The sequence below is a fragment of the Carcharodon carcharias genome, chromosome 15 (genome assembly GCF_017639515.1).
Source record: "Carcharodon carcharias isolate sCarCar2 chromosome 15, sCarCar2.pri, whole genome shotgun sequence".
In the NCBI taxonomy this organism is placed as follows: Eukaryota; Metazoa; Chordata; class Chondrichthyes; order Lamniformes; family Lamnidae; genus Carcharodon; species Carcharodon carcharias.
Window position 1 is genome coordinate 29316881 of NC_054481.1, and position 13519 is coordinate 29330399.

The 13519-nt window shown below is 43.8% G+C and overlaps 1 protein-coding gene across 2 annotated transcripts; it reads left to right on the plus strand.

Moving 5' to 3' along the window:
* Window positions 1-380: 380 nt before the first annotated feature.
* Window positions 381-13277, plus strand: LOC121288591 (dnaJ homolog subfamily A member 3, mitochondrial-like). Of its 2 annotated transcripts, XM_041207212.1 has the most exons (12): window positions 381-600; window positions 1504-1634; window positions 2249-2332; window positions 2830-3027; window positions 4223-4375; window positions 5742-5889; window positions 6510-6574; window positions 7078-7206; window positions 7958-8073; window positions 9012-9109; window positions 12191-12317; window positions 12897-13277. In XM_041207212.1, the coding sequence occupies exons 1-11, from the start codon at window positions 423-425 to the stop codon at window positions 12304-12306; spliced, it is 1416 nt and encodes a 471-aa protein (XP_041063146.1). In that variant the 5' UTR covers window positions 381-422; the 3' UTR covers window positions 12307-12317; window positions 12897-13277. The 2 variants fall into 2 exon arrangements, with proteins under 2 accessions (XP_041063146.1, XP_041063147.1); XM_041207213.1 differs by lacking the exon at window positions 12191-12317 and having other exon boundaries at window positions 382-600.
* Window positions 13278-13519: the final 242 nt, after the last annotated feature.

A 13519-nucleotide genomic window follows, 5' to 3' on the forward strand; every position in this document is an offset into this window, starting at 1 on the left:
CAAATTTGTGCATCTACATGGCCATTCCAAAAACTGCAAACCAGTAAATAATATCAAATAGTGTAATTTAATCTCACCCACTCCATTGCAATGATTATTAAGTGTGCACAAAATCATCTAGTAACTTGCAGGTGCACATTGTATTACATCATGTGAGCCATATTACACAATATAATGTGCATTTCTTTTAGCCCCTATCCTTAATGTTTCATTTGGAAGGCGGCTCCTCTAATACTGCAGCACTCTCTCAGTACTGGAACGCAAGCTGGGAGCGTGAGCCTAAAAAGGGGCTGAAGGAGCTTGAGCCAAACTTCTGGCTGCTAAGTAACTGGGCTTGTTGCGCAGACGTAGCGTATGATCACAGATCCGGCTATGCGCATGGGCAGTGACGGTGTGGAGGATCGATCTGCGCAGGCGCTAAGATGGCGGCTGTTCGGTGCTGCTCGCGCCTGGTGTCGGTGACCTGGAGCCCGGCAGCCTGGGCCGGGACGGTGGGGATACTCAGCAGCCGAGGCCTATGTACCGCCTTTTGGAAGGCCTCTGGACTGTTGTCTGCCCGAGGTCTGGGCTTCGGTCTGGGCCTGAGGCTACGACTGCCCGGTAAAGGGGTGGGGGGGAAGGGTTTTGGGGGGGTTAGGCGGGTGGGTGGGGGGTCGCGGGTATGGGGGGGGGGTACGGGGGTATGGGAGGTGGTTGGGCGGATATGGGGGGTGGTTGGGGGGGTTGGGAGTATGGGGGGTGGTTGGGGGGGTATGGGGGATGGTTGGGGGGTACGGGGGTTGGGGGGGTGGTTCGGGGGTATGGGAGGTGGTTGGGGGGTATGGGAGATGGTTGGGGGGTTCGGGGGTATGGGAGATGGTTGGGGGGTTCGGGGGTATGGGAGGTGGTTGGGGGGGTATGGGGGGTGGTTGGGGGGGTTGGGAGTATGGGGGATGGTTTGGGGGGTTCGGGGGTATGGGGGGCTGTTTGGGTGGGGGTCGGGGTATGGGGTGTTGGGGTTCAGGGTATGGGGTGGTGGGGGTCGGGGTATGGGGTGGTGGGGGTGTTGGAGGTGGGGGGGGGTGGGGGTCAGGAGGGTATACCTCCTCTCCCCGAGCCGCGCATGGGCAATACCTCCTCTCCCCGGGCCGCGCATGCTCAGGGCACCCCCTCACAGTTTCGGGGGCTGGGTACGGTCAGTGCCCTCGCCTTCCCAGGCTGTGCACGGTCATTGCTCACCCCCAACCACACCCCCACAGGTTGGGCCAGCACTGCAAGATACTACCCATGGAGCCTGTTCAAAGAGGGGGCATGGTAAGGGAATGATTGGACTTGGTTGTGATGAACCCAAGAATATCACTGATACTCACTTCAGAGGATTGGCCACTTGATGTAACTGCTGCCAGCGGTCAGAAAGTGGAGTAAGACTCCTTGATGCATGGGAGTAAAATGGCTTCTTATACTTTTTCTGCAATAGATTCTGGTGCTTTTCCTAATTGTTCTTTTTCCCCCAACTGCCTCAAGGCTCTGTACCATATCCTTTGAGTGTTGCTGCATTTCACACATCATCTAGTTTAGCCAAGACTGATTATTATGAAGTGCTGGGGATCCCACGGAACTCAACACAGAGGGAGATAAAGAAGGCCTATTACCAGGTATGAGAAGAACATATCATTTAAACCAGACTTAAAGTTAACTTCAACTTAGAGTCATTTATTTGATCAGTCAGTGAGAATGACAAATGTATCACCTTTTTAGTTGCGCGAAACCATCAGCCAGAATAATCTTTTCAACTTCCACATCCCGGCCATCAAATCGAGCTGTGTGATGGGAATCTGTTTGTTAAATTTAATTTACTTTTTCCTTTCCCCGTTTCTCTTCCCTCCTTTTGTGGAGGAGATAATTTTGCCATTCCATAGTTTCATAGAGTCAGGAATTCCAAGTGGCCACTTTTTATTTATAATCTGAGTAAAGAGTTAGTTGGTTGTTGCACTGTGGAGAGCATCATTGAAACCTGGTGCTACTATGTCAAATTTGAATCCCTTTTCAGAAATGAACTTTTTAAAATAACAAGTCTACAGTAGTTGCTGTATGATGTATCCTGGAGAATTGAAACAAAAGAAAATGAAAAAGGATTAAATTGCAAAAATTGCTGCAAACACATTCAAATCAGTGAATAATTTGTCTCAGTGAAGCCTGTCGAGGAGAGACTGGGCTCAATGTAACTGCTTGTAACTTTTAATCAAACTTTGTCTTCTTGCATGTACAGCTTGCGAAGAAATACCACCCAGACACAAACAAGGATGATCCAAAGGCAAAGGAGAAATTTTCCCAGGTGGCAGAAGCTTATGAGGTATTGAATGTCGTCTGATGACAGCCCCTGACAATATTGGCACCAATAAAACTATCTCTCTGGCGCAGAGGGGAGAGTTTCTGGGCTGCTGAGTGACTGATCATGTCGGGGGTGGAAAGCAGATGTCAGCACAATCACAACATCTCCAATCTGTGGAGCTGTGGGAAAAGAGAGGGGTCAAGAGCTGTGGGTGCCTGTGAGCTGTTGGGGGTTGTACGAAAAGGGGCCAGTCGTCTGTTCCTGTGCCAATCGCAGCACGATGGTTAGAATGGTTAGGCAATGTCTCTGTGTTTCCACCCCCTGCCTGAAGGAGAAAAGTGGAGTGGCTATATTAAAGCTTAGGTAGGAAGAGTGAAAATTGTGTGTAACAGACAATCATTGTGTCTGATCACCTATAGCAGTACAGGATTCCTTAGGGTCTCGCTTCTTGAGTTTGCTTATTAACTGTTATGATAATGGGTTTTGAGGCTCTGGTTAATGTTCATTGTGAGTTGCAGGTGTTGAGTGATGAAATGAAGAGGAAACAGTATGACACGTATGGGACCACAGGGTTTGATGCAGGAGGGTCGAGGAGCCAGCAATACTGGCAGTCGGGCCCTTCAGTGGATCCAGAGGAGCTCTTCAAACGCATCTTTGGGGAGTTTACCGGGTCTGGATTCAGAGATTTTAACACTATATTTGACCAACACCAGGAGGTGAGTGAGCTAATCATTCCATTATCTGGGGAACAGAGATGTTGCCACTCATAGGAAGATCAATTCCTCACTTTCTTCACCATTCATCTTTATGCTGAAACTTTCTCCCCATAAAAGGACTGCTTTGTGGTTACATGAGCATGTGGAACCTCCAGGTTAAATCCAGAGTCAGAAGCAGAGTGAGTCCCTGAAGAATGGAGTCTCACTCCAATTTACTTATGAACATGATAAATAGGAGCAGGAGTAGATCATATAGTCCCTCAAACCTGCTCCGTCATTCAATATGATCACAGCTGATCTTATGCCTTAACTCTACTTTCCCACCTGTTCTCCTTATCCCTTGGTTCCCTGAGAAATCAAACATCTGTCCATTTCGACCTTAAATACTCAGAAACACTTTGAGTTTTTATTCTCAATTTGCACCCCACACCATTTGCCTTTAAGTTGCTGTGCAAGATCAACAGATTTTTAACCCACCAGGCTGCCAGTAGCAGCACAATAGTTAGAATGGTTAGGCAATGTCTCTTGTGTTTCCGCCCTCCTGCTGCTGATAGTCTGAATGCCCTGGTTTTTTGGTTACTCTTTGGCAAGTGGCAGTTCAGCAGTGAAAGAGTTGGCCACAAATAACCAAAACTCCCTAGGTAGTTCAAAATATTTTGAAAGTTATTAGATCACTACCAAGCATAGGCTGACTTACCTCTGCAGGAGCTGATACTAGTTTATAATACAGTGCTGGGTCCAAGATCTGAACACCTCCCGTTCCTTAAATATCCCTTAAAGCGGTTACTCTTAATCACATTTGAAAATAACTTGCTTGTCATACATACAATGGAACAAATCTCACAAACCATGTTTGCAATTTGGAACCTCCTTCAAGCTTTTCAGATTGCCATGTGAAACTGGAGTGTTAGTAATAAATTAAGCTTGGTTCAAGATTCTAGCTCTTAAACCACTCAGCTATTAGATTGGCTTTAAAGGGATAGCCATCAAACCAACGCCAAAAACAAAGAAGCATTTTCTGTTTCCTAGCGATGACAAAAATTTGATTTCAGACAAGAGCTTGGAAGCGATTTAGATGCATTAAAGAGTCAAGCTCAGAAATCGTCTCTTTGTGCGTTGGCTTTATGCAGCGACGTTCCTTTGTATTTCTCAATAGACAATGCAATGGTATGTAATATCTGCCATTCCCTTACAGTACATCATGGAGCTGACCTTCACACAGGCTGCAAAGGGAGTCAACAAGGAGATTACGGTGAATCTGGAGGACACATGCCAGAGATGCGATGGTAAAGGAAACGAACCAGGAACTAAAGTCCAGCACTGCCATTACTGCAATGGAACTGGCATGGTGAGTATGGATGCTCAGTCATAGAATCATAGGATGATACAGCACAGACGGAGGCCATTCAGCCCATTGTACCTGTGCTGCCACTTTCTAATTGAGGCCTGGGATCTATAACTGGTAAATGCTCTTGATTGTGTCAGGTTTGTCTGGATCAATGCTTAACATTCTACTTTGATAAGTTGCATTATAGGAAAAAATGTTTAGAGCTCTGGGGAACAAGCGAGGGAATGGGGCTAATTGCATAGATCTACCAATTATCTGGCACAGACACAGTGGGCTGAAGGACATCCTTCTATACAGTATCATCCTGTGAGTTTTGTTGTTTTTTATTCACTCCCTGTCATGAAGGCATTGTCTTTTGCTGGGGTTCAGCTGTAGGAGCCATCAAAGGCATTTGATTTTGTTTGCAGTTCTGTATGAATATATGTAAAAGCAACAAGTCCAATATCCGGGTACAGGGTATTGTAACAGTGCAGTGGCATTTGTCTTTGGAGTAAAGGGTCTTCTCATGTATGCTTTTATGGGTATAGGACACAAGATATTTCTTAAACCCACCCCCTGAAAAGTGTACAGGGATCAAGGGATTTTCCTGCTAGATAAATTGTGAACCTAAGATATCCATCAGAATGTTACAATGACCCAGAAAGTTACATTAAGAGGACAGGTTGCACAAGGTTGACTTGTATTTCATTGAGTTTAGTGGATTAAAGAATGAACTGTTCAAGGTGTTTAAAATGTTATGGACTCAATACGGTAGATACAGTGAAACGATTTCCTTTGGTGGGGTAATCTTGAATAATGGACGTAATCTTGATGTTAGAGCTAGGTGGTTTAGGAGGGAAGTCAACATGCATGTCATCTACATACACAGTGGAAATCTGGAACTTTCTCCTTCCAAAAGACTGTGGATGCTGGGGTCAATAGGAGCTTTCAAGACTGAGATTGATAGATTTTGTTGGGTAGGGGTTTAAATGGATATGAAGTAGAAGCGGGTAAATGGAGTTAAGGTACAGATCAACCAATATCTAATGGGATGTTGGAGCCAATATGAGGGGCTTAATGGCTTTCTCCTGTTCCAATGTTCAGTCTGCCCATACCAAATACTATTGACTCTTGATTCCAAAGAGACTTCAGGCAATTCTGTCAAAGATAATCTAATTTTTCTGAACCTTGGCCTCCTCCCAGTTATTTGGTCACTTTTCAAGTTTTCCAGCTTAGGTGTTGAATAACTGCACCGTTATGGAGAACTGCTACTGGCTGAAGATCAATTACTGAATAACCCCAAGGGGGTAAACTAGCTTGATTTTTGGCTTTCATTCCAGCAGCACTGCTGTAGTCAGCAACATGTTGCCCTGTACTTCTCTTGCAGGAAACCTTGAACACCGGTCCGTTTGTAATGCGCTCCACGTGTCGTCGGTGTAGTGGACGGGGATCTGTGATGACAACGCCCTGTATTGTGTGCCGAGGTAGTGGGCAGAGCAAACAGAAGAGGACAGTGATGGTGCCGGTTCCAGCTGGTAAGGTCACCAAGCAGGTTATTGCTTTGGGGGAGAGATGATGACAGTTTGGTAAAGCTCTCTCTTATACTCTGGAAGCAAGGGGTGCTGCATATCCAAGCTCTCGGCTACCAACTACTGTGCTGTAGTGAAAGTTTGGAACTGTCCATTCCATTATTAAACCAGTGTTGGCCCTTCCCATCCATTCAGCGATTTCTGATTGACTCCACTCAGCTCCTGAAGCCACTTGGGTGAGATTATTTTGTAACCAGTAGCCTTCCTAAAGTTTCTTGCTGGGTGAGGATATCAAAGGACATGGAGCAAAGGTGGGTAAATGGTGTTGAAGTTTTAATCAGCCATGATCTGATTGAATGGTGGAGCAGATCTGAGGGGCTGAATGGCCTCTTCCTGTTCCTCATTCTGTTGTCTTGCTCAGTCTGTTCCATGGTGAAGACGTTACAGCTGAACTAGATTCTGCCTTAATTTGCCATCAGTGGGCAGGGGTTGAAGCTGGGCATTTTCAGTCTGTGGAGCTTTATCACAATCCATTTGTCCTCGGTTTTAGCTTGGAGACAGTTTGGCTGCTGGTTGTGATGGCTGTGCCTGTGCTTTACCTAATGCAGTATGTGCATGTGTTACAGGTGTGGAGGACGGACAGACTGTACGGATGCCAGTGGGACGCAAGGAGATCTTCATTACCTTCAGGGTAAGGCACATGAGCCAAGCATATTGAGGAGGAATATTACCCATCTTGGATAATTAGAAAATGTAACTATTAGACTGACTTGGTAGCTTTGATTAATGTTGAGCTTTTTTAAAAAAAAACTTATTGCAAGAAGATCTTATCTGGCGCAGTGTTTTGAGGGGTGGAAAATAATTACTTCATCTCTGGCTCCTGCCAATCTTCCTAAACTGGAGAATGACATTGGTTAAATATCCAGAAGTATGAGGTGTAAAGTGGGGTGTAGACCCCATCTCATTTCTTTAGGTGGGGAGGGCAGAGTGCAAAATGTTACCACCAGTCCCATTAAACACATTGGGTCTGAAAGGTAATCGGCAATGCTGCACGGGTTGTCTTACAAGTTGGTCAGGATTAGAGGTAGTTGCAGTTTAAGTGGAGTTTGGGTGGGAGGGAGATGTTGGGGAAGGCATTTTGGATTCTAGCTGCTTCAGTTTTGCTTGAAAACATTTATTTTTAAAATTGTTTAGGTCCAAAGGAGCTCGACTTTTCGAAGGGAGGGAGCTGACATTCACTCTGACCTGTATATATCCATAGCCCAGGCAGTTCTGGGAGGCACCGCACGGGCTCCAGGACTGCACGAAACCATCAATATCACGGTGAGTGTCACTGGGCTACCATCAGCAAAGCAACGGCAGCTGTTGCTAGTTCTGGATCTTTTCCTCCTCTTGTTGCCTTTCACTGGTAACTTTTTCTGCGCTTTCTTGGAAACCTGTGCTTTCTTCACAGATGGACTTATTTCTGTGGAGTAATAACCTCCCACCGCCCCACCTGGTCAACAGCCTTTTCCCATTTCTATCATTTCTCTAAGAAAATAATGTTCAAGGAGAATGAAAACGGTTATCCAGTCCCTATGTTGCTTGCAGCAGTGCCTTGGTGATTAATCTTTAATTCCTGCAGACTCCAGGCCAATTCGGAGAATTAGCAACCCAATGTGTGAATATCTTTCAAACTAATCGGTGCTGGGGTACTCCAACCGTGCTGGTCAGTCAGTGCTGGGGCTGTAAGGTCGGTTTTCCCATCAGTAATGGGACAGTCTTGTTGGCTTGCTTGTCAGTGTTGTGATGTGGACTATCCAGGTGTGGGCAGCACCTGTATGTTTATTGCTGGGCAGTAGTTAAGCGGGCATCTGTACTGGAACCATTCACTGGATCTGGACTTCAGCTTTTATCCCTCAGATTTGTTATTTCTTTTGGTGACCAATGAATCTTGTTTCCCATCATCTAGTCGGATTGTGACGATTTGAGCGCATGCTTTACTTTCGCAATGGGAGTTTCTGATCTCAATAGTGACAACTTATAACATACATCCTCTGCTACCTTTAGCCATTTCTGCTCCCTTTGTCCGCAGGTTCCGGCTGGAATTCAGGTTGATCAGAGGATTCGGCTTGCTGGTAAAGGTATCCCAAAAGTCAACAGTTACGGATATGGAGATCATTACATCCACATCAAGGTGAAGATCCCAAAGTGAGTAATGCTATCTGCTTCATGCTGAGTATGCAACCACAGTCAACCAGGAGTCCAATCTGACTGATGCTTTATCTCGTTCAACTCTACCTAGGAGGAGAGTAACTTGACCTTCATAACTATACAGTGGGTAATTTGACAGAGTGGAACAGATCACTTGCTATCACAGAATGTACCTGGTTACCATCCCATTGAATGATGGGCTCAAGAATGAGTGGGTGATCTGTCCTTTCCCAAGGGAAATGGCTCCAAAAGGGACTTAACTTCCCAAATTCTAATCACAAGCAATCTGCTGGAGCAAATGGAATCACCTCCCAAGTGTCATGGGGAAAATTACTCCGTGTCTCTACTAATTGCTTAATTCAAAATCTGACCCTTTTGAAGTTTTAAGCACTTTGCTATGTTATTCATGTTACTTAAATCAACTTGTTAATTTAAAATTTCTAGCGCAAGAAATGACTGAATTATTGGCAGTAGGCTGTACCACCCCCAAGCCCACTTTTTATAGTTATTGCTAAGATTGCTTCATTTTTGCACTCCTTTCTGTTTTGTAAATGTTGGATTCGAAAGCTTTGATTTTAAGGCACAGGGACCTGCTCTTTATTTCCAGTGTAGAGAATGGTCATGGGGTGATATCCAGGACCTATCTGGATGGGATCTTTGCCCTTTTTTTTGGTTCCTTAGATGCAGTCTGGCAGCTGGGCACACTTGAATGACAATGACCACATTCAGGGGGTGATTGGCCTCTTTGTGCTGTAGAGCAGCTTGTGTTTCTTGCCTGAATTATTGTTGTAGTTGATTCCATTTGCTCCAGCAGGTTGCTTGTGATTAGAGAGGTTGTAAAGTGAAGGTTCTTTTGGAGCAATTTCCCTTGGGAAAGATCTGTTCCTTCTCAGCTGTGAACACCAATCATTACTCCTGATTCTCTGCTTTGGCAGGAGGTTGTCAGCCAGACAGAATTCCCTGATGGTGGCTTATGCAGAGGAAGAGAGCGATGTGGAAGGCACAGTGAATGGAGTCGTCAATACAGCTACAGGTGAGAAGCAGGTTAATGAGTTTCATCAACAGGCATGCCGGTGTGTTTTTACTGATTAAATGCCATGAATACACAGTTGACCAAGTGCATCAGGATCAAGAGAGTTGTGACTGTCACCCACTAGGGAGTGGGATAGAGCCTTAGTGGAATCAGGAGGAACTGAGAGCAGGTGGCAGCAAGGACTGCTGTGATCCCTTGCTGGGTTAGTGGGATAGATGTTCTATGAAGGTTATCATGGTTTTGTTGCACTATATGAAAGAAAGCCTTGCATTTTTACTGCATCTTTCATGAACTCTGGATGTCCCAAAATGTTGTACAAACAACAAAATATTTTTTGAAATGTAGTCACTGTTGTAATGCAGGAATTGCAGTAGCCAATTTGCACATGGCAAACATAACATGGGATCAGTGATCAAGAATACTGTTAACCCTGGAAGAATCATATGGGTGAACTTCAGAAACATCTTAGTGACAGTCCATTTTGTTTCTCTCTCCTGGCTTTTACTGCTCACTCAGTTCAGATTTGTCCTTTAATTGGTTTCCTTATGAGCTAGCCTTCAGATTAGAATTTGTTTAATCTTACAGTCCGTTGGATGGGTAATTTTGAAGCCATGATGTGGATTTCACAGTGACTTCTCTAGGCCTTTCTGTGTAATGGAAGCTGTGCTTGGCTCTTGGGACAGTGCCAGAGGAAAATGCAGTGCTCCCCTAAAGAGGAGAGAGTATGAGAAGCTACGATTACTCTAACTACCCCTCACTGGAGGAATCTTGGCTGATATCTGTTAGAACATAGAGAAAAAGGAAGCCATTCAGCCTTGGAGCCTATTCTGCAGTTTAATTAGATCATGAATGATCTGTATCTTTGCTCCTCCTCGTCTTCAGGTGGTTAAAACTATGATTGTAGGGAAGAGAAATCAGCAAACTATACACCCAAGATATTAGATCTGATGGATTTAACAGAAATGAGCAGAGCAGTATTGTAAATGCATCAGAATGCATTGCTTTATCCACTTGCCTATGTACCCTCCCAAACTGCATTAGAAATAGGAGCAGGAGTAGCCATACGATGCCTCGAGTCCACTTTGCCATTCAGTAAGATCATGGCTGATCTTCAACCTCAGCCCCTTTCCAACCTGATTCCCTTAAATTTCAAGAATCTATCAATCTCAGTCTTGAATATATTAAATACTGAGCATCCACAGCTGTGTGGTAGAGAATTCCAAAGATTCATAACCATTTGAAGTGAAGAATGTTCTCCTTATCTCTTATTCTGAGACTATGCCTCCTAGTTCTATACTCTTCAGCCAGGGGAAACAACCTCTCAGCACCTACCCTCTCAAAAACCTTATATTTTAGTGATATTACCTCTCGACTTTCTAAATACCATAGAATAAGGGCCCATTCTACTCAGCCTCTCCTCATAGGACAATCCCCTAGTTCCAGAAATCAGTCTAGTGAACCTTTGTTGTACCCTTCTAAGGCAAATATACCCTTCTTTAGGTAAGGAGACCAAAACTGTACACTGTACTCTTGGTGTGGCCTCAGTCCTGTTCAGTTGCAGCAAGATTTCCTTACTCTTGTACTCCAAACCCCTTTCATTAAAGGTCAACATGCCATTTGCCTTCATAATTACTTTACCTGTACTCTGCTTTGTATACAGGGACACCCAAATCCCTCCGAACACCAACATTGAACAATTTCTCACTATTTAAGTTTTTTTTCCTGTTTCCCATTTTCCTCCCAAAGTGAATAACCTCACATTTCCCACATTATATGCTACTTATTTGATCACTCATTTAATCTATACCTCCTGGCAGATTCTGTGTCCTTTTCACAGGTTACTTTACCCACCCAGCTTTGTATCATAACCAGACTTTGATACGTTACACTTGGTCCTTCATCTAAGTCATTAATATAGATTGTAAATAGCTGAGGCCCTAACAATAATCCTTATACCACCTCACTAGCAACAGACTGCCAACTTGAAAATTACCCATTTATTCCTACTCTGTTTTCTGGTCTGTTTGACCAATCCTCTATCCATGTTAATATGTTACCCCAAACCTCATGAACCTTTATCTGGTGTTTATCTACCTTTCATATGGCATCTTATCAAATGTATTTTTGAATATCCAAATATACTACATCCACTGGTTCCCTTTTTTCTAGTCTGCTAGTTACATCCTCAAAAAAGTTTATGAACACAATTTCGTATTCATAAAATCACATTGACTCTGCCTAATCATATAATTTTCTAAGTGCTCTGTTATCCTAGACTCTCCTAGACTTATTTGTGATGCAGAAGGCCACCATTCAGCCCATTTAGTCTGTGCAGGTTCTCTTTCGAACAATCCAGTTAGTCCTATTCCCCAGTTCTATCCTCGTAGCCCTGCAAGTTTATTTCCTTCAAGTGCCATCCAATTTCCTTTTGAAATCATTGACTCTCCCTGCTTCTACCATCCTCATAAGCAGAATGTTCCAGGTCATTATCGCTCGCTACGTAAAAAAAATTCCTCGCCTTGCCCCTGCATCTCTTGCACAAAACTGTAAACCTGTGTCTCCTAGTCTTTGTATAATCAGCTCTTTCTTGATAAATACTGTCCAGCAGTAGCAGGGAGCCTAAAAACCAATCCCATCAGCATTTTCTGACCCTTGTTATTTCTTATTTCCACCCACACTGATTCTACTACCTGCTCATCTGAGCCAAGATTCTTCCTCACTGCTATCCATATGTCATCTTTTATTGCCCTGCTTTTCCATTTTCTGTCTTTTCAAAATATTGGATATCTTAGACTATTTAGTTCACAACCTTGATCACCATGCAACCACACCTCTGTAATGGCTATTAGATCAAACCCATTTATCTCTTTTTATGCCATTAATTCTTGCAAGAAATGCTTTGTGCTTTCAGATAAAGCGCTTTTAATTATAACCTTTTGCTATCTCTGATTTGACCTTATTTACTGATGGACTATTGCTGTTAAACTCTGAAACGAGCGTGAATGGCTTGTGTTGAATTACATGTGCTGGCGTGGTCATTTCCTCATTCTGACCCTGGGCTTTCACTGTTTGTATCTACAGGCACTAAAGCCCAGGCGACCACTGAGCCAGGAGGAAAAGAGTCAGATCTGCCTGAGCAAAATCCAGGGGAAGACAAGGAGGGATTCTTTACTAAATTAAAGCGAATGTTTAGTTAACATGTCAAGAGGTAGGAAACCTCCTTTTTGTTTTCCCATTATTATCACCTGAACAGCACATAGTTTGTCCATCTGGCCAACATAAAGCTGTTGCGTTGCCTTGCGCGGCAGGTGTACATTGTAGTCACAGCACTTTAATATCAGTGTGAGAATGGCTACCCTGCTTACTCCTGTGGCAGTTTCCAAATGTTAACTAACTGGTGTTAAGCAGAGTACAGCCCCGAACATAGATATAAAGTGGACTTCTTTCTGGGAGTCCCGCATGAAATGGGTACAGGCAGTCTGATTCTCAGTACATCAGTCAACAGTGCAAACCATGTCATTATGTATCAGTTGCCATTGATTTCTTGAGGCCACAAGGCTTAAGTTTGTGAGACTCATTATTGCATTGGTACAGTGGTGGGTGCTCACTAAAGATTCAGACATTTCACAGCATTTCTGGTTTTGTGGGGTGTTTAATGGTCTCTGTAAGCACAATGGTCATATACGAATCTGGGACGAATGCTCACTTTCAATCTATCTGCTCTTGCACAAGTCTCAACTTTGGTAAACCTGCTTTAAAAGTTTCACTAGTTGTATTCTGATTTCAGGAAAGCGTTCGAGTGGAAACTGAGCCCAGCCTGGGTGACCGGATTGTGGGCTGGTGCACCGCTGTGAAGGATGCACATTTTGTGCCATCACTGTGGCAGAGTGGCAGGGGGCTGCTGAAGGAATTTCTTTCCCTTGAAACTGAACAGCAAGAACCTAGAGACTCTCATTTTTCAATAAGAAAGCCCTTAAATTTTATTTTGTAGTTTTGATTACTTCTGTACAGTGATGTCAATGGCCATGTAAATATAGTGACAGATACAGTATTTAATTGCAGCTGTTGCACTATGTAATCAATGTTTTGGACAACATAAAATAATTGTTCTGAGGATTGGAATGTCTCTTCCATTTAAATCCTGTCATAAATCTTGAAGTAACTCAAATGGTTCCTGGCGTTTACTTGTTTATGAAGTTGGAAGGAATTTCCTAGGTCTTCAATTGGTTACACGTTCCTTTAGCTGCTTGGAGTGTTTCTCTGTCTTCCTTGCAGATACAGGCACTAGTGGATCTTAGTTGGGGAATTTGGATAACCACTTAACTCCAGATCCATCATTCTTTAAGTGTTACTGTCCCCAGAATAGTCCAACACACATAGGTAAAGGTTAGGTCCAATTGTCTATAGTTA

Excerpts from the sequence above, each read along its gene's own strand:
- LOC121288591 (XM_041207212.1), top strand. The coding sequence starts at position 423 with ATGGCGGCTGTTCGGTGCTGCTCGCGCCTGGTGTCGGTGACCTGGAGC. Across the intron at positions 601-1,503 it reads CCTGAGGCTACGACTGCCCG|GCTCTGTACCATATCCTTTG; the intron begins GTAAAGGGGTGG and ends AACTGCCTCAAG. Across the intron at positions 3,028-4,222 it reads TATTTGACCAACACCAGGAG|TACATCATGGAGCTGACCTT; the intron begins GTGAGTGAGCTA and ends ATTCCCTTACAG.